At 37.3% G+C, this 20871-nt stretch overlaps 1 protein-coding gene and 1 pseudogene across 1 annotated transcript; both read right to left on the minus strand.

The window, feature by feature from the left end:
- Positions 1-682: 682 nt before the first annotated feature.
- Positions 683-1888, minus strand: LOC111176032 (olfactory receptor-like protein OLF3; annotated as a pseudogene).
- Positions 1889-12525: 10637 nt separating this feature from the next.
- LOC111176033 (olfactory receptor-like protein OLF3) lies at positions 12526-14414 on the minus strand. Its single transcript, XM_022575996.2, has one exon. It carries the CDS (start codon positions 13916-13918, stop codon positions 12986-12988), a length of 933 nt encoding a protein of 310 aa, XP_022431704.2. The 5' UTR covers positions 13919-14414; the 3' UTR covers positions 12526-12985.
- Between the last annotated feature and the right edge of the window lie 6457 nt (positions 14415-20871).

Consider the following 20871-nt stretch of genomic DNA (forward strand, 5'->3'; position numbering starts at 1 on the left):
CACAACAGTGAGAGGCCCGCGTACCGCCAAAAAAAAAAAAAAAAAAGACTGGTAATGAATAATTTTGGAAATAAGATAGTGGTGATGTTTGCACAGCATTGCAAATGTAATTAACGCCACTGAAGTGTACACTTAAAAATGACTAAAACAGCAAATTTTGTTACATATTGTATGTTTTACCACAATAAAAAGAGACTACAGTGAAGCCACAGATTTCTCATCTTAAAAGCAAATGAGATCCAGCATAATGGCCTGAACAAACATTCTATCATATATTATTTATTTCAGGATATAATATCACAGTCTAGACTAAGGCACAGATGGTATTGAAAGTTTCAAAACTGATATTATTTTTTAAAGAGTTGAAAAAACCATTTGTGGTTATCCTGGAGGAAATTAATCTATTCTACAAACAATGGAGTATTGTCATGTAGAAAGAAAAACAGACATTATCTATTCTGTTCCACAGAAGTATAAGTGAACCTAATCGGTGGAATTCATCTACCCATTCACTCCACAAACCAGGTCTGCTTGATGAAGTCACGGCTCATTTCTTTAAACACTGGTACGCTAATAAAATTTTTAAATAGGCAGATGATGTCTAAATACTACTGAATACCTGAGAGAAGACGATCTAAAAAGAGGCTCTCTGCTGAATCACTGACATGTAAATTATCTGGTATTGGCCTATATAAGGAAATCCATTAATCATGTGGAGGAATTCTTCACTTGAAAGCAAGGGTCTGACCATGATAGTCTTCCTTAGTGTGATTGTGGCAGTCCCACCTTCACTTATCTGATCTCCTTTTTGATTCTGCTGATAGCAAGAAGTTCTTATAGTCTTTACCCTTTATCTCTGAATTTCTCTAAAAATTTATAGAGAGCAGCCGTAACTTCTTTATTCCTCAAGCTGTAAAACAAGGAGTTCAACATAGGTGCCACCACAGCATAGAATAGAGCAACCATCTTCTCCTCTTCCACTGAGGAGGCTGACTGTGGCCCCAGGTAGGTGAAGATGGTAGTCCCAAAGCACATGCAAACCACAGTGAGGTGAGAAGCGCACGTCCCAGACACTTTGCTACATCTCTGAGTAGAACAAATGCGCAGAATGGCAACAACTACACGACCATAGGAGAACAGAACCAGGGAACAGGGAAGCATGATCACCAGAAATACTGAGGCAACCACCATGACCTTGTTGAAGTAGATGTCCACACAGACTAGCCGTAGCACTGCTAGGGTCGCACAGGCAAAGTTATTAATAACACTGTGACACAGGAGAAGCCGAAAGGTGATGATTGTTTCCATCAGTGGATTCATGAAACCAGCCACCAAGCAGCCGGCAGCCAGCCCCAGGCACAGCCCTCTGTGCATGATGACTGTGTAGTGCAGTGGGTAGCACACCATCATGCAGCGGTCATAGGCCATGGCTCCCAGCAAAAAGAACTCAGACCCACCCAATGCCAGGGGTGCATACAGCTGGAGCAGCTGTGGAATGGGATGGACTTCTAGACTGAGAGCAGGTGGGCCAGCATTTGTGGGGCAAAACTGTTTACATAACAAAGGTCCATAAAAGATAAAACACTAAGGAAGAAATACATGGAGGTATGAAGCATGCTGTGCAGTCTGATCAGAAGAAGAATGAGGAAATTTCCCACAACAGTCGCCAAGTACATGGCCAAGATCAAGACAAAAAGGGAGACTTGAGTCCCCCAGTCACTGGACAGCCGCAGCAAAATGAACTCACTCACCCATGTCTGCGTTTTATTTCCCTGGCCCATGAGTTTCTCCGGACTGAACTAATGATGTCAAAATAACAAATTAAGGAAAATCAGAATTGGAAAGTGGCTTTTAGACCACAGGGAGAACCTACCCACCTGAACTTAAAGTTCTCCTTGAATGTCTCTGCCAAATCATTATCCAAACTCTGCTTGAACATATCCGTAGATGAAGAACACAATGGGACCCAGTTTTGCAGCTGGAAATCAAGGAGAAAAAAAGTTACATTCTTGAAATTCAATTTATTGGAAGATAATTTCTTCTCCTAAACATCTCCTCTTAAATGCAGGAAAGAAATTAATGAAGGGGTTAGACAAAATCCTAGTCAATTTAGTAGTTACTATAGGGGATAATTTCTTTCTTTCTGGTGCGACATTCTTTAGCCCACATGACCTTTTCTGAATTCTACATGATGTTCTATACCATTTTTTTTTTTAATGTGTGTGTGTATGTGTGGTTTTTTTTTTAGTAAATTTATTTATTTATTTATTTACTTTTGGGTGTGTTGGGTCTTCGTTTCTGTGCGAGGACTTTCACTAGTTGCAGCGAGCGGGGGCCACTCTTCATCACGGTGCGCGGGCCTCTCACTGTCGCGGCCTCTCTTGTTGCAGAGCACAGGCTCCAAACACGCAGGCTCAGTAGTTGTGGCTCACGGGCCTAGTTGCTCCGCGGCATGTGGGATCTTCCCAAACCAGGGCTCGAACCCGTGTCCCCTGCATTGGCAGGCAGATTCTCAACCACTGCGCCACCAGGGAAGCCCTGTTCTATACCATCTAACTTTTTTGTTTTGTTTACTCTGGATACCTCAGACACAACTCTACTCACCCCTCCTTAATGGACTGTATCCACGAAATCCTGAATGTTTTAAGTGATATTCTCATACTTCTTATTACTAAGTGATTTTGAATTTATTTTCTGTAATTTGCCCTTTTAATTTGAGAGTGGCAGGTGGAAGGCCTCCTCTCCACCCACCTCATACCAGTGGCCCAGGTGGGCAAGATCAACCCAGGATGGCCAACTTCAAGACTCAGGCTGAATGAAGAGAAGGTATACAGAGCTGCTAAAGTTTATCTCTTATGTACCCCAAGGGAAATTTAATAAAGCATGTAATGATGTCAGGTTATTACTTAATAATAATGTTTTCTCAAGGAAGGGACAACTTATTTCCCAATATAACAGGGATCAGTCCTCAGCAGGGAAGGCAGAAGAATAGAAAATCAGGTCTTAATTACAGAGCATGACAACAGAGACAGTAGTAGTTTTTTGACCCAAAATCAAAATTTCTTTTATGTTTGCTCACTTAAAGAAAGAAATAAGTGATCCATAACCAAAATATACAGATGGGAGTTTGAGGTCTGAGACAATCCTGTGACAGTACATGAAAGATTCACATGAAGATAATTATCCCCATGGCTTCTGTACTATTCATGCTATAATTATAGATGGACAGCAGATTACATTTACTGAAAGTTTCCAGTTTCAGCATAAAAACTTTTAGAATGATTGTTACAGATCACACCACTTATAACACAGATGGTTGGAGGACTTAATATTATAGTTTATTATCATATGGTTAGTTATAAAATATTCAGAATTTAGTATTGCTTTGAATAAGGTCCAAAATGTCAAGGAATTATTAAAAAGAGAGCTTTCAGAAATTGAGTATCACACAGAAATTAGTGGAAATGATCAAACAATGTCAGATACCACGTTCAAGGCCTTGCACTGAAAGCTTTCAGTCACTTACACCAAAATTGATTGGAACAAGATACACAGCTGCAACATTGGCAAAGAAATGCACAATATTTAAAGATATAAGTAATATTCTTCACTACATGAAAAGATAAAGAATCCAAACTCTTGATGACAAATAGGTATAGTTTATAATCAAGAATGAGTTTTTTTCTAGAATGTTGAAAATTAACAGCTTGTCAGCCTCACAGCTACAAACCAATAGCCTAGTCTTAATTATTGTGCATTCCCTTCTTTGTAATTTTATTTTGCATTTTACCTATTTATACATCAATTTCTTTTTGTTCTGCTACATTTTACATTGGAATAAAAATTGTCATTATACTTGTTGGAAATTTTCCTAGTCATTTCAAGCCATGATAAAAATATGGACTGGTAATATCTACAGTGCTTTCCTATTCCTATGTAACTGGACTCTGGCATTCCAATGCTTTGTAGAGATTTACCAATAGCTAGAGACCACACTATAAAATACAGCTAAATGCAAGACCCATCCATCCTTCCACATCCATTCACTTTATTCCCAATATATGGCTGCCTATGCTTGCAGTTTTCAGAATATTTGGACTGAGAGAGTCATCAGGCCCATTGTGACAGACAAGGGAGTTTTCTGGAAAATTCATTATAAGTACTTTATCTGGGGATATCAGTTTTGCATCTAAGTATCTGAACTATATTTTCTCCACATGGAAGTGTTTGCTCTTCTTTTTACTTTCTCTCCTTCCCTACCTAATATCATGATGGCTATAGATGGCCATGTGTATATATATCATGTATTTGTGGTTCCACGTATTAGTGAACTCACACAGTTCAAACCCATGTTTCAAAGGTCAACTGTATATATGTATTTTTTTCAAAACTTGCTAACAACATAGATATTGAAGAAATTAATAGTTATTTTGTGTTTAATGATTTATGTTATTTAATTAAATAAACAACTATGTATATCACTAATAAAACCTAAAACATACCAAAGTGGATGAATTGTTTCCAAGAAGTATTTCTACTGTGACCTGTTCTTTAAAGGAATACCAGTGATTTGTCCTACGTTGTATGTTCAGGCCTGTCTCCTGGGGCTCAAATGTAACTGTGATGCAGGAACTCTTCCAGGTTTATCAGCAGGTATATATGTGCAGATAGGTAGCATGGATGTGACAGTGATAGTTAATGGTAGATTCATTTACACTGTTTACACTTCTATAACCAGGACTCAAACGAATGTCAATTTTTAAAAGTCAATGTAACAACAAAAAAATAAATGGTGTCTTTTTACCTATCTCCAAAACCATATCCCAAAAAAAGGGTATCTGTGCTTAAAGTCATGTTGCTTTTGCTCAGTAATGAAGTCAAGCAAGTGAATTTCCAAGTGACACATTACTTGCAAGCAATTTTGTCTTTTTTAAATAAAGTACATTTGATATTTTTAAAAAGTGATGTGTAAAGTCAAAGTAAACCTGTTTCTTTTTAAAACTGTTTCAAATAATTTAACAGGTCAATTGCCCTGTGAATCACTGAATGGTAAGGTTCAGTTTTAGAAAATGTTCTCAGTCTTGTCTATTATTTTGGAGACAGATGGCAGGAAGAAAACAAACAAGCTCCTGCAACACTTTTGCCCAGAGTGCAAAAATCCACTGGACTGGGAAAGATGGTAAGAGAAGAAATAAGAATCATAATTACACTTATTTTTATACTGAGTTGATATAAATACTTCATTTGCTGAACACTGACTCTGTACTAGGCATCATACTACTTTATACATCTACTAATATAATATAGTATAATAATATTCACAACAACACTCTGAACTTTGGCTTATTATCTCTGTTTTACAGATGGGAAAAGGACTTGACCATGGAGGAGTCAGCAGGTAAACAGGATTATCTGATAGCCTGGGGCACATCAATCACCCTGCTCCTACACATAGCAGACCTTGTGTATAGCACAGTAATTTTTTAAAGGTTGTGGATTCACCTAACGTGGAAATCAGAAGACATATCAAGAGGACTAATTGAGTTCCTACTTTTGATCCCATTTACTTCACAGTCATGGTGGACCAGAGTAGGTACTTCTCACTCACCTATGAAGTTGAAGTCTGGCCTTCAAGCCACATCAGCAACATAAGGAAAAGAAACACAGCCCATCACCCCTATTAGGGACTCTCTTCATGAAGTATGTGATTAACTGGCCTCTTTCATAAATTTGAAAAGGTGATCATGCTTCTACTTTGTGTCTCATATGGTGATGAAAACACAACATCTTATAATGGATACATGGCAGGAAGTTCTTTCTTCCTCTTATAAGAGAAGATTAAGGGCTCTAATTATGGAAAATAAGGAAAAAACAATTTAACAGAAATGGATAAATCGAGTGCTTATTTTTTCTAATTAGCTTTCAAAAGAAGATTTGAACCTAAGGATAGTTTTCTCTAGCCAAAAATATCCCTAACAAGTAAGAGGTGAGACATGACGAAGGGTCCTGGTCTGAAGGTATGAGTTTTATCTGGTTGGGAAGATTTGTCCCTTCTGAGCTGTCTCCCACGGGGAACTTGGAATCTATTCTCCGTAGTGGTGAGTGCTTATAAATAGTGCCAATACATCCCCTACTGTGTAAACAGTTACTATCGCACTAACATAAAGAGTGGGCTATGTTTCCAGGTCACTTGGCAGTCACACCAGAGGCAGAGGAAAACTGTTGAGTGGCCATGTAGCTAAGCCAAAATCATTACACAGGTGGAGAAGAGAGCCAGGAGTTCTCTGCACTCAGAGGAACACTTTCCATAGTGTCCTCTCTGGATCCCACACATAAGCACACTCACTCACGCTCAAGCTGCTGACAAGCTTCTTTTCAAACCTACTTAGCTGTACACTCACAAACATAATCTGAAGAGCCAGAACACATTTTTTAGGATAACTTTCTACTAGAGGCCAATATATCAAGCCACCATACTCTTCGGTTTGAGGAGTATGGCAGGAGAGGCCATGGGTTACAGGAACCTGGTTTCACAATTTATGTTGCTAAATAAGTGATGAAGAAAGACTGAAAATGCCTGACTCACCTCTGGAGAATGGAGGAGGCCATCCTGAGCCTTGGAAAGATGGCAGGGCTGGGAAAGTTATGGAATTTGAAGCAAGTACAGTTGGAACAGTTGGTAACTTTTTATAACTTAGTGATAAAATCTCAAGGGACCAATTATTTTTTGTTTATTAGATTTCTTTTATTTTCCATTTCCCTCTGTCTGGTCACTTCTGCATCTAACACCCTAACCTACATTTCAACTTTGCAAATGAACATTTTGTTTCCTTGTCCCTGGAGCATGGGAAGGAGCTTGCCAAACTTTAATTTCTCAAGGGAAGTGTGTCTGAGTCTTCAGTGATAACACTTTTGGATGGTGGGAATTTTTATCCCACTTTAGGACCGTGAAGATTAAATCGAAACTTTCTCATTCCAACTCATCCATCTCCACGTTCCTCTAAGCAATAGCTCCCGGGCCGGGCAACTCACGGGACCACTGAGATGCTCTATGGTACATGATCTAATCCGAGGTTGGACAGGGAGAGTTTTTTATGCCAATCCCTAAACAGATGTTGCTTATTATTGGGCTGCTCTCAGGTTTGTAATTCTACCATCACATCCTGTAACCTGAGCAATTTCACCTTTCCCTTCACTTTAAGGAGGATGATCTTTCATATCCTGGTTTGTACTTAGGGATTTTTAGTGTTGGGAACCTTCAATAAAAGTACAACCTCCTCTGTGAAAACCCTCTCGCGAGGATGTTAAGCATTGTGCAGTGGTACCTCTAGTCCCCATTTCCCTTTCCCAGGAGTGGGAAGGGAGATTTCCACTGTACGCCTTGTCTATGTCAGAGTGCCCGTCTGTTCCCATCCTCTGCTCAACTACCTGGCATTGCCCAGAGAAGGGCTTATTCTGGGAGCTGGTGACAAAAGCATCTTCTGGCGACCTAAAACCATAAAACTCTAGAAAACATAGGCAGTTTACTCTTTGACATCAGTCTCAGCAATATTTTGTGTGCGTTTGTCTGTCTCCTCAGGCAAGGGAAATAAAAGCAAAAATAAACAAATGGGACTACATCAAACTAAAAAGCTTTTTCATAATGAAGGAAATCATAAAATGAAAAGACAACCTACTGAACAAAGGAAAATATTTGCAAATGATATACTGGATAAGGGGTTAATATCCAAAATATTTAAAGAAATCACACAACTTAATATCAAAAAAAAAAACCCAAAGAGGTCTATTAAAAAATGGTCACAGGACCTGAATAGACATTTTTCCAAAGAAGACATACAGATGGCCGACAGACACATGAAAAAAAGATGCTCAACATCACTAATCATCAGAGAAATGCGAATCAAAACCACAGTATCACCTCACACCTGTCAGAATGGCTATCAACAAACAGACAACAAATAACAATTCTTGGCAAGGATGGGGAGAATGGGGAACCCTCTAGGCAGTTCCTGTTGGTGGGAATGTAAATTGGTGCAACCCTATGGAAAAATGTGGAGGTTCCTCAAAAAATTAAAAACAGTACTACACAGTCCAGTAGTTCCACTTCTGGGTGTTTTCTGAAGAAAACAAAAACACTAATTCAAAAAGATATATGTACTCCTATGTTCACTGCAGCATTATTTACAGTAGCCAAGATATAGAAACAACCTAAGTGTCTACAGATAGATGAATGAATAATGAAGAGGTGATATATAGCTATATACACAATGGAATATTACTCAACCATAAAAAAGAATGAAATTTTGTCATTTGTGACAACACAGATGGACCTAGAGGATATTATGCTAAGTGAAATAAGTCAAACAGAGAAAGAGAAGTACTGAATGATTTTACTTATATGTGGAATCTAAAAAAACAAAACAAACCAACAAAAAAAAACAGAAGCAGACTTAACAGATAAAGAAAACAAACTGGTGATTGGAAGAGGGGTGGGAGGTTGGGGATAATAGGCAAGACAGATTAAGAGGTACCAACTTCCAGTTACAAAATAAATAAATCACGGAATGTGATGAACAGTATTGGGAACATAGTCAGTAATTTGTAACAGATTTATCTGGTAACAGACGGTTATTAGACTTATCATGGTGATCAATTTGTAATGTATGTACATGTTAAACTACTATGTTTTCTACTTGAAGCTGATATACTATTGTATGTCAACTATACTTCAATTTTTAGAAGTAGAGTAACAGGATTACATGGTGCAAGAACAAACGAACAAATAGAATAGAATTCAAAGGCAGACCCATATATAGGTAAACTTAATGTACATGAAAGTTATTAAAATGACTGAATAAAGAATAGACTGTTTAATAAATGGACCACACATGGAAATAAACACTAGATCCATATTTAACAACATATGTAGAAGCAGATGTCTAAAGAAATACTAAAGATAAACTAAAGAAATATTGTGAAAGGTAAAAGTATAAAACTTAATTAAACAGAGTATTTTATGACCTAGATACAGGGGTTTTTTTTTTTTTTTTTAGAAAAACAAAACTTCGTAAGCATAAATCATTGGACAAAAATGTGATAAATTGGATTATATCAAAATGAAGGTTTTTCATTCAACGAAGGACTCTATGAATAAAATTGACAGAGAGGTGATGGATCAGAGGTATGTATTTGCAATGGCTATAACCAAAAAGGATTCATATTTATAATATACACACCAACAAGGAAATGGTAGAAAACTCAAAGGAAAAATGAGCAAAGAAAATGAACACAGAGTGTCCAGCAACAGAAACCCAAAAGGCTGACAATATGGTTCACTCAGAAAATATTTATTTGGTGCTAACTATAAGACAGACACTATCCTATATTCTTGGTATATATATTTACCTGAACCAAAGAGCCCTGCTCTCAAGGGGCTTACATTATATTCTGGGGGCAGTGGAGGGATGACAGACAGACATTAAACAATGAGTTACTTGCAAATATGTTAGAAAAGATAAGTTCTTTGGAAAAAACTAAATAACAAGGTAAGAGGGAACAGGCGTAGGGGGCAAGGAGAAAGTCTGCAGCACCAAAAGGGCAGTGATGATAGTTAAATGAAGAACTGGAGGAGATGAGGAAGTGGCTAACTGAGAAAGCAGCATTCCAGGTAGAGAGGCATAGTTAGGAGAAAAGCCTGTGTTCATTGTAAATACTTTGGATTTAATTCTGAATAACTGAATGGTTGAAAGAGGAAGGACATGATTCGAGTTCTGTTTTAAAGGGATCACTGAGTGCTGGGATATAAGAATAGAAGCAGGGAATTTGATGCAGGCAATTGCAGTAACCCAAGTGAGAAGTCGGGGTGGCTCACGCTGGGGTGTAAGAGTGGAGATGCTGAGAAGTGATCATACTATGTATATATTTTGAAAATAGAGACAACAGGCTATTCTTGCCAATTTATGAGAGAAAGACTGGGAAATTTCCTAATCACTGCAATGATGGAGTTAGCACGAACTGAAGCGGGGAAGGCATGGACAGAGTGGTGCTGGGTGAAGGCAGACAAATCAGAAGTTCAGCATATGAAGACACTGTTCATATGTTCATACTGATTACTTATCAGAGTAACGCAAAGTAAGACAATTTTATATCTTTTAGGCTAGAAAAAATTCAAAACATGCAGGCTGTGGATGGATAAGAGCCGTCAGGCACTGACGTACGAGTGTAGACTTATAAAGCCATTCTGGAGAGCATTATCCATTACCTAGCAATTGGCTCCTGTGTATATTCCTTAAATAAATTCTCACAAGTCCTTAAGTGCACATGTATTATGATGTTCATCATCGGGCTATATGTGGTGGTAGGGAGCTGGGTACCATAGCTAAAATATGGTGAACACCATGCATTACTCTGAACAGTTAAAAGTAATAGACTAGCAATATGTATCATTCTTAAAAATATAGTGTTGAGTAAAAAAAAAAAAACTAAGATACAGTCTGAGTAGTTAATATATATTTTAAATACATAAATGTACTCTCAAACATCATTATATGCATTAAATATATCAGAATAGTTGAGGAATAAAGAATGGGATAAAACAGAATTAATTAATAAAAGAAGCCTTGTATGGGTGATAATATTTCATCTACTGAGGAGTATTATGAACCAATTAACTCTGAGCCTGAGATTTTTTAAAGCCTATTTACTATTATATTAAATTCCAACATGCGTTATCTTTATATATTTCATAAGAGGCAACCTCTAGAATAGTAAAGAAAATTTCAATTAATAAATCAATCAGCAGGAATTTATTAGCATTGTTAAGGCACTGGGAACACAAATAAGATAAAATGCATAGCCCTTGCTCTCAAGAAGCTTATAGTCTAACTGATGAATATAATACTTTGCCCTTTCCAAGGTAGAAACTTGAATTTTCTCCTTTTAAAACTGGGAGATCAAAACATCTCTACTCTTTTGAGATTTTACTCAGAAATCTGAGCCCAGTTATTCATGATGGTAATTGATAGGATTCAGAATTTCCAATGAAAGGATTTATTACTAAATTTATTAGTGCTTATTAGTAAATTATTAATACATTGGATAAGTCTCAGATTTCACATACAAAGAAGTACAGGTCTACAATTATTTTTTCCATGAATGTCTATGACTTGTAAAAAAAATAAATTTTCCTTTTTAGAGATTTAGCTGTTTTCTTCCAACCCTTGTTAGACAAGCAGTGTGCCATGAGAGCAGTGAGAGGAAGGAGTCAAAATGCAGATGAAGAAGCAGGCAGCAGCTGGACCAAGTTAGGTCCTGTACTTGTGGAGTCTAGATTTTATTCTAAGCAGGAAAAGGATGTGACTTGATTTATTTTCTAAGATAGAGGAGACTTCTACAGATCAAATGGCCCAGGTCACTCAAATAAATTGCAGGAAAAAGAAAGAGTTGGAGGGGACCTATAGATTAATGAGATTTCAAAGCATATCAAATTGAAAAAAATGGGCAAAACTAAACTACAGTGACAGTGACTAGGGATGTTTGCTTGAATAATATAGCCATAAAGAAATGCAAGACAGTGATTACTACAGAGGTCACGAGAGCAGTTACTTTTGGGAAAAAGTTGTGATTATGATGGGGCACATGAAGTGACTGCTACAGTAGCTGGCAGAACTGTTTTTTGTTTTGTTTTGTTTTGTTTTGTTTTTACTTGAGTGGTGGTCACAAGAGGGTTTGTCTTACAATAATTCACTAAGCTACACATTTATTTAGTGTGGTGTTCTGCCTGTGTTTTAGTTTACAAAATAAAGTCAAAAAACAATAATTTTAAAAATTAAAGCTGTTGTGTGCAGAATAGAATGTAGAAAGCAGAGGTGGAAACAGAGAGACCAGTTGATCACATATTTTGTTGACAAGCTAATGGAATCTATAGCTGGGTAGGGTGTAAAATAAAGGAATCAAGAATTACTCTGATGTATGATGGTTCCTTTTACTAAAACAGTGAAGGTGTATTGGGGCAACAGGAAAGGAATAGCTTGGGATAGAGGAAGCAAGAACAACAGCTCTATTTTAACTATGTTAACAATGAGATTCATATAATGTAAGTGAAAGGAGTTAAGCAAGCATTGATACATGTGTTTGGAGATCATGAGAAAGGTCTTGTCTGGCTTGGAGCTAAAAAACACATAGATAGATAGATAAGACAGATAGAGACAGAAAAGTTGGATGGATGAATGGATAATGAATGGGTGGATGGGATGGATGGAGAGATAATAAATTGGGTGGACAGATGCCATGGTTCTGGGTAAGGTGGCTACCTGGAGTAGACACAGAACAGTGATCTACTAGAGCCACAGCACAAGGAAAACATCCACCGTGAGTCACTCTGTATAGAGAGAAGGCTGCATAATGTGTAGTGCTATAATTGTGTCCTACAAGCTATTTTTAAAAAATAGTTGAATACCTACTCTATGCCACCACTCTACTAGACATTTTACATAGATAATTTATAATCTTCAAAATAATCACACACACTGGATATTATTACTTCTTTTTATAGTTGAGGAAACTAGAGGTCAGAGATGTTAAGTATCTTTTTCAAAGCAACATTGCTGGTGATGGGTGGGGTCATGAAACAAAGTGTGGCTCTTCTCACCCTGAAAATTTTTACTGTTTATGTTTCATTTTCTGAGGGACTAGGCAGGAAGTATATGAAAGTAAAAGGGGGAATATGAAGTCTAGGAGGAGAGATTATCCAGCAGACTGCAGCTTAATAATTAAAGGTTTTGTTTTTTTTTTTACCGTTATGTATGACAGGGCAGTGATACATAGTCAAAATGTGGATGAATGTGGAAAGTCAGTCTAGAAAAACTTGTTCACCATGATCTACCTTATGAGAAAATCTGAGAAGAAAGGGCATGTCCATCATTTTCTCTTTGTTTAGAATGTCGTTCTATGGGCTGTTGGAGGGAAGGAGAAATTCTATGAATCTTTACCCTTTGTCACTAAGTTTCCCCAACACTCTTCTAGAGGTGCTCATCACTTCCTTGTTCTTCAAGCTGTAGATTAAGGGATTCAGCATTGGGGTCACCACAGCATAGAACAGGGTGACCATCTTCTCCTGTTCTGCTGAGGAGCCAGCCATGGGTCTCAAGTATGTGAAGATGGCTGTTCCAAAGCACATGGAAACCACAATGAGGTGAGAGGCACACGTCCCAAATGCTTTGTGGCGTCCCTGGGCAGAATGAAGACACAGAATCGCAGCAACTATACGACCATAGGAGAACAGAACAAGAAAACAGGGAAGCATGATCACCAGAAATCCTGAGATGGCCACCATGACCTTGTTGAAGGAGATGTCCACACAGGTCAGCCTCAGCACAGCCAACAACTCACAGGCAAAGTGACGAACAACCTTATGGCACAGAGGTAGCTGAAAGATGATTGTCTGCATCAGTGAATTCATGAAACCAGCCAGCAAGCAGCCAGCAGCCAGCCCCAGGCACAGCCCTCCGTGCATGATGACTGCGTGGTGCAGTGGGCGGCACACTGCCACACAGCGCTCATAAGCCATGGCTTCCAGCAGGAAGAGCTCTGGGCTGCTCATGGCCAAGGAGATAAACAGCTGGAGCACACAGCTGTAGAATGGGATAGACTTCTGGGCTGACAGGAAGTGAATGAGCATCTGGGGGACAGTGCTGTTGATATAACAGATGTCCACAAATGACAGGATACTGAGGAAAACGTACATGGGTGTGTTCAGCCTGCTGTCCAGTCTGATAAGGAGGATGATGAGGAAGTTCCCCAGCACAGTCATCAGATACATGGCCAGGAAAAGGACAAAGAGGGAGACCTGAGTCTCCCAGCAGCTGGACAGTCCCAGCAGAATGAACTCACTCATCCATGTCTGGTCTTCCCTGCCCATGAGCTTCTGAAGACCAAACCCAAGTCATAAATCAAAAAACTAGATACGTAAGGTGCCAGAGGACCTTATAAGGTCACTTGGACCAAACAGCCATCTAATATTAAGTGGTGTGGTTTTTCAGATTGTATGTCTCCTTCTGGGAAACAACAGAACCCACTGATGTGGCTCAGATCCAAGGAGAAGCTTCCTTAAGCAGAAATGTTTTCATTAAAATGCTTATTTGAGTTAAAAAGATTAACTGTAAAACATGATATTTTTTCTTTAAAGCCAACTCCTAACCATGGAGTTTGTTTACTTCCCTGTTAGACACCGGTTTTTCCCTCCTTACTATCTCAGAATCCATACTGAATGGAACCTAATAGGTATGAACAGGTTTTCTTTTTAATTTACTTTTTTTACTTCTGGATTCTTTGACTATGAAAATGAGATACTAAATTTCCACCCTTTTAAAATCACAAATTTGGGGTTGTAAGTTAGAAGGTAGCAAATATAAAATAGTTTTTAGTAGCTAAAAATTATCGAAAATTACATCTTAGAGTCAGTGAGATAAAAAATGAAGACCTGGGTGACCAGGCTCATTTTTGAAAAATCTTCACCTGTTTGTCTTTTACCTGGCTGAGAGAATAAGAGGAAAGAATCTGCAATATTGCATTTCTCCTCGCTTGAAAGAGCAGCAGATCATGGGGTCGACAGCAGAGTATGGCTGTCAAGAAACAAATCAAAGATGCGTTAACTGTCTTCCTTAGTAAATGCTAAGAGCTCGAAGAGTTGCCACACGTGCTGGCCTATTAACTAAAAGGTAAGGGGAAACTGGTTGCACATTCCCTCTGATTCTATTTGTATGTATTCTGGATAGTGATTATTGTGATTTGGAGACCATATAATGTGATGGAAAAAATTAATTACAATTAACTCAGTGAAATGACTGTTGATGATTTCTTTCCTTTAACCATCCTTACTTTTATCTTTATCTGAAATATTTGACTATCCCCTGCCCCTTAGAAAACTCTGTCTTTTCTCATCCTTGTGCTATGCTCCCTCTACTGTGACTCACATGACCAGAAGGTAATACTCTAGTCTGCTCAATACCATCCCCAAACTTTCTAATCCTGCTGATATATTAGTATTTCCGAAAGCTCAAGGGCTCTAGTATTCTTTCTGGAACTCTTAGTAATCTTATTTGTACCTTACTTGTCAAATCTCAAGTGATTTCCAAAAACCTCACGGACTGAACAAAGCCCACTCTAGATTTCCCACATACCCTGTCCCTCTAATTACTCTGTCCTTTAGGTCGAGAAAGTGAAATGCATGCACTGCTGTGACAAGGAGATATTATCTGTTTGCTGTCTGTGATCAGATAGTGCCATTGAATATATGATGAGAATCATATTTTGTGTTAAGGGCATTCATGACAGTAAGGGCAGCTAAATGCAGATAAACAGGGTGCCAAAGGTGACTGGATTAGCCAGCAGAGAAGGGTCTATTGGCATTTGCATTTGATAATCTTTTATCTAGAAATGAATTAAGCTTGATAAACCATTCCTACTCTGAGAGAGAATTTATGTAAATTACAAGAGGAGGCAATAAAAGTACAAAATGTTCCTTAATTCTTTAGAATTTACTCTAGAGCTTCAGATCAGCAAGCCACTTTGTAATATTTCTATCAAAGAAAGAGGAAACCTACCTTTTTATCCCCAATGAAAAGGGAAAAGTTGGAATATAAAATTATCACTGGTGAAGACCTCAGGTACAAGAGAGAGATACGTGACTTCAAAGGGGAAAATCAGTGCCTGAGACCTGTCAGCGGAACCTGACAGTGTACAGATGATACTTTAATAGCTAATATTCCTGGGAAGGTGCGTGAGGCAGTCTCTGATTCTGCTGTAATACACGAAACAATCCATGTAACACGGGCTCACCAGGAGAGGGCTAAAAGGAAAAAATACAGTGCAGGGGGACGCTGATGATTGTTTAAGGCATTCTCAGGTACCAAACAAGGAGACCTGACTGAAAAATCTGACGATAGTATCTTGTGGTTTTGAGTTTTCACTTCTTAAAAACTAATAGTAGTTAAGGGCTTGACAAAGAAAATGCAGTAATCCCTGGTCTTGGATCAGGAATTCCGCTTAAAGGCTCAACAAGGTATTGTTTACAAATAGAAACACTCATGGTTCACATGACACGTTTCTGTACCATCTTCATGTTTTCTACAGTGCTTCTCCCCGGGAGTGAATGAACAACCTGCTTGGCCAATGAACTTGCATTTCCCAGTTCGACTGTCATTACTACAGCTGCTCCTCAGTATCCCTGGGATTGGTTTCAGGACTCCAGTGGATACCAAAATCCACAGATGCTCAAGTCCCTTATATAAAATGGCCTAGTATTTGCATATAACCTACACACATCCTCCTGTACACTTTAAATCATCTCTAGATTACTCATAATATCTAATTACAAAGTAAATGATAAGTAAATAGTTGCTAGCATTAAGCAAATTCAAGTTTTGCTTTTGTGAACTTTCTGGAAAATTTTTTAATATTTTCAATCCATGGTCGGTGAATCCACAGATGTAGAACCTGTGGATCTGGAGGTCCAACTGTAGCTTCTTCACCTGTCTAAAGGGAGCACAAATTCAAGTCTGTCCCAATTCATTGGAGTGAGGGAAGTAGGGAGGATAATAGAAAAAGGATATGACATCAATAGGGAATAATTTTTTAACCAAAAGTAAAATGTTTAAAACACTTTTGAAAATATGGTATGTAAATAAAAGTTAAAAACAGATTTTCAAAAATAAGGTGGAGGTGTTGTAAGTGACAATAATAGTAAGATAAACAGCATTCCTGAACCACCTCTCCTTCCAAGAACTGTGATTCAAGCTTCCTAAAGTTCTACATCAGAAGTGTTCTCAAAAGAAGCCACCTGGAAAGCTTGAGATTTCCCAACAATGTTAACTGGCTAAGTTGCTATCCCCACCCCATTCCCACTTCCTAATGCATACCTACAACTACACTGCTTGGAGCAACAGAAAGTTTAGAGCCAGTCATCTAGATGAAGTTACCTTCTGACCATCACTGTTTAAGAATGAGCTGGTTAACACAAACCTGTTCTCAGGTCCAAATTTCCAGCAGTGGACAAGTGCTGGGGGGAGTGCAATGTGACACAGGGAACACGACCTCTAGTAAATAAGTTCAATGTTTCCCATGAATGCAGTAAAAGCCCCAGGCTAGGTGCTTCATTTCTCAGAGGTATTCGAGAGAAATTTCTCCCCAGTTTGGCTACCCAAATGTATTTTCTTAAAACCAATTGCAAAAATGGGACCTTAATCTCTGTAGTAACCAAACTCAACCCAAGTTTCACATGAGCCCAGAAAGAAGCTGTGTGTTAAGGAAATCCTTGCTTCTTGACTCATAATCCTAAGAACCCAATGGAGAGCCTCTGAGGAGCATGACTGCCTTACCTCCAGGAAAAGAGGTCAGCATTGCCCAGGAAGAGCAGGGCTGGGCAAGAAGTGGGATTTTATTTTCCCTCAGAGATAAAATCTCTACAGGCCGATTATGCTGTGCTTGTTAGGTTTCCATTGTTTTTTCACCTTCTCTGTATGGTGACTCTCTCACCTTAAACTCTCATCTGCTTTTAAAAGAATTTACAAGTGAGAATTCAGTTTTCCCTGAGCCAGAAACAGGAGAGAAGAGAATCTGAATCCCCAGTTCCCCTGGAGACATTCTCCTGTCTTTGTTGAAGTTTCACTTTGAGGTAGTTAAAACTTGCCCATGACTTTCTGTCCATGTACTCATGATTGAGACTATCTGAGCCAAAGTGCCCAATTATTTATGGACCGTCAAGGGGATCTTTGGGCAATATCTCCTGTAACAAGGTTCTGAAATTGTACATAAGCTATGATCATACATTATCTACACAACTTATGCAACTTTTTCATGGGACATATCTCCATTTTGTCTCACTATTGGGAGGTTCCTTTTCACTGGGCATTGTCATTATGTATTTTTGTATCTAGATTTTTGCCCTCATTTTCTAAAAATACTACAAAAATTTACTACCCACTTAAAGGCATCTCAAATCTGATATCCATCCCACGGATGGACATTTAGGTGGTTTCTAATTTGTGGCTATTAAAAACAACACTGCTATGAACATTCACATAAACACACTCTCTCTCTCACACACACACACACACACACACACTCATCTTTTGTCCCAGACACGTACTGTACTCATTTCTGTTGCCTAGTAGTGGAACTGCTATATCACAGATTATGTGTGTCCCACTTTAGCTAATATCACCAGTTCTGTCAAAACAGATGTTTCAATTATATTGCCACCAACTCTGTATGAGTATTCCTTTGCTCTAACCATTCTTTGTCCTTGGATTAAGTCTTTTTCATTTTAGCCATTCTGATGTGTACATAGTAGTATCTCACTGTGATTATATTTTACATTTCTATGATAACTAAGGAGGCTCTACATATTTTTAAGTATTTACTGACTATTTGGATATTCCACTTTCTGAGGTGTGTGTTCAATTTCTTGCCTATTTTCCTATTGGGTTATTTCTCTTTCTCTTTTTGATTTTAGTTCTTTATATATTTTGAATGTGAGTCACTTGTCATTTATATGTATCACAAATATTTTCTCCTACCTATTCATTCTCTAATGGTGTCTCTGATGAGGAGATGTTCTTAATTTTAATGTAGTTCTATTCATAATTGTTCTTCATATAGTTACTGCATTTTGAGTCTTGAGTGAGAAATCTTTGTCTCTCCCAAATCATGAAGTTATTCTTCAATGCCATCTTCTGGGAGTTTTAATGTTTTACTTTTCAAATCTAGATCAACAATATATCTGGAATTTATTTCTGTGCATGATATGACATAGGAACCTAGATTCATTTTTTTCTATGTGAATATCCACTTTTACTGAGAGACAATTCTTTCCTCACTATTCTCCTGTGTTACCACAAACCAAATTTTAATTTATATTAAATTTGTGTAGGTTTAAATATGTGTAGGTTTTTCTCTAGACTATTTTTTAATGATCCATTGGTCTACTTAGATCTATTATTATACCAGTACTGCATTGTCTTAATTACTGTAGCTTTATAAAAAACCTTGTTTATAGTAGTATAAATCCTCCAACTTGATTCTACATTTTCAAATTGTTTCGGCTCTTCATGGCTATTTGAATATTCAATCTGACTCTAGAATTAGAATTAGGTTTCCAAGAAAAAAAAAAAAAAAAACTTTGTGAAATTTTAATTGGGATTTTACCTAAAAATCAATTTGGGGAGAAGTGACATTTCTATGCTATTCAGTATTCCAATCCATAAAAAAAAATATTCTCCCATTTATTTAATATCTTTCCTTTTTTCTATGTATATTTTTTCTGTGTGTTGTATATGTCTTATTAGATTTGTTCCCAGGTATGACGGTTTGAAGTGCTGTTTTAAATAGTAACTTTTAAATTATATAAAAATGTAACTGGCTTTTATATATTAAATATGCATATATGAAATTACTTTTGTGGATGAGTGGTGTTATTTCTTCCTTATATATTTGGTAGAATTCACTGGTGAAGCCACCTGGCCTGAAATGCTCTTTGTTAAAAAATTCTTAAATATGGATTCAAATTTCTTAGTATATAGGACTATTCTATTTCTTCATGTGTCCATTTTGGTCAGGTTTATCTTTCCTGGGAATTTATCTCTTTCATCTAACTTTTCAAATTTATTAGTCCAAATTTGTTAATATCTTCTTATATATTTTAATGTATATAGAATCTGTGGTAATGTCTCTTTTCTTTCCTAATATTGCCTATTTCTTCCATTTCTCTTTGTCTTCTTTTATTAGTCTTGGAAATGGATAATAGTTTACTATACACTATTTTTAATATCACTTGATGCAAGGAGAACAAAGATGGGGTAGTCCCACCCCTTAGAAAATACCATTTAATAGGTACAGGGAGAAGACAAATATTTCCTCTTTCAAGCACTTAAATCTGGAAACTATAAAAGAAATCAAACATCATGAAAAATTTCCTAAGATATAGGTGAAGAGAACAGAAGTATCCACCACCCAAAAACATAAAACTCACAGTGTCTGTAATCCAGTAAAAAATTTTTCCAAGCATACAAAGAGGCAGAAGAGTTTCCAGGCCACAGCCCAAGGAGAGGGAATGCAAACAAGCCATGATGAGGAGAAAAATCAACAAATAAAAATTATGCAGTAACAACAGAGGTGATAAAATTAGAATACAAGCACATTAAGATAGCCATTATAAATACACTTCACATTTCAAGAAGACAGAGAAAACACTAAGCATGATGAGGAAAGAAACCAAAGATATAAAAATACCCAATTCAAACTATAAGGTGATGAAAAATATGATACCTAAAATGAAAAATACACTGGATAAAATCAATAGCAGATTAGACACTGCAGAGGAAGAGATCTGAGAACTTGCAGACATAGCAATAGAAACTATCCAAAATGAAGTAGAGAAAAAAAGAGTGAAAAAAATTGAACAGTGCTTCAATAAGCTGTGAGAAATATCAAACATGAAATCAGAGTCCCAGAAGTAAAAAGGAGTACTGGGGTATAGGGGAAGACATAACCAATATTTTAAAAATATTAAACTCAAATTTCCAAATATAATGAAGAGAAAGAACCTACACATTCAAGGAGCTCAGCAAACCTCAAGCATTTTTTAAAAATGAAGAAAAACATTACAAAGTGCTACATTATCAAAGTGCTGAAAAGCAATAATAAGAACAAAATTATGAAAGCAGTTGTATAAAAAAATGCATTACATACAGAGAAAAAAAATGATATTAACAGAAAAACTGAAAGAAAAAAAATGCCAACCTAGAATTCTATGCCCAGAGAAAATGTCTTTTAAAAATAAAAGAGAAATAAAGATATTTTCAGTTATTGATAAAA

This window comes from Delphinapterus leucas, chromosome 9 (genome assembly GCF_059928025.1).
Source record: "Delphinapterus leucas isolate spDelLeu-1000000601 "Yukka" chromosome 9, BTC_Dleu_Yukka2, whole genome shotgun sequence".
NCBI lineage: Eukaryota > Metazoa > Chordata > Mammalia > Artiodactyla > Monodontidae > Delphinapterus > Delphinapterus leucas.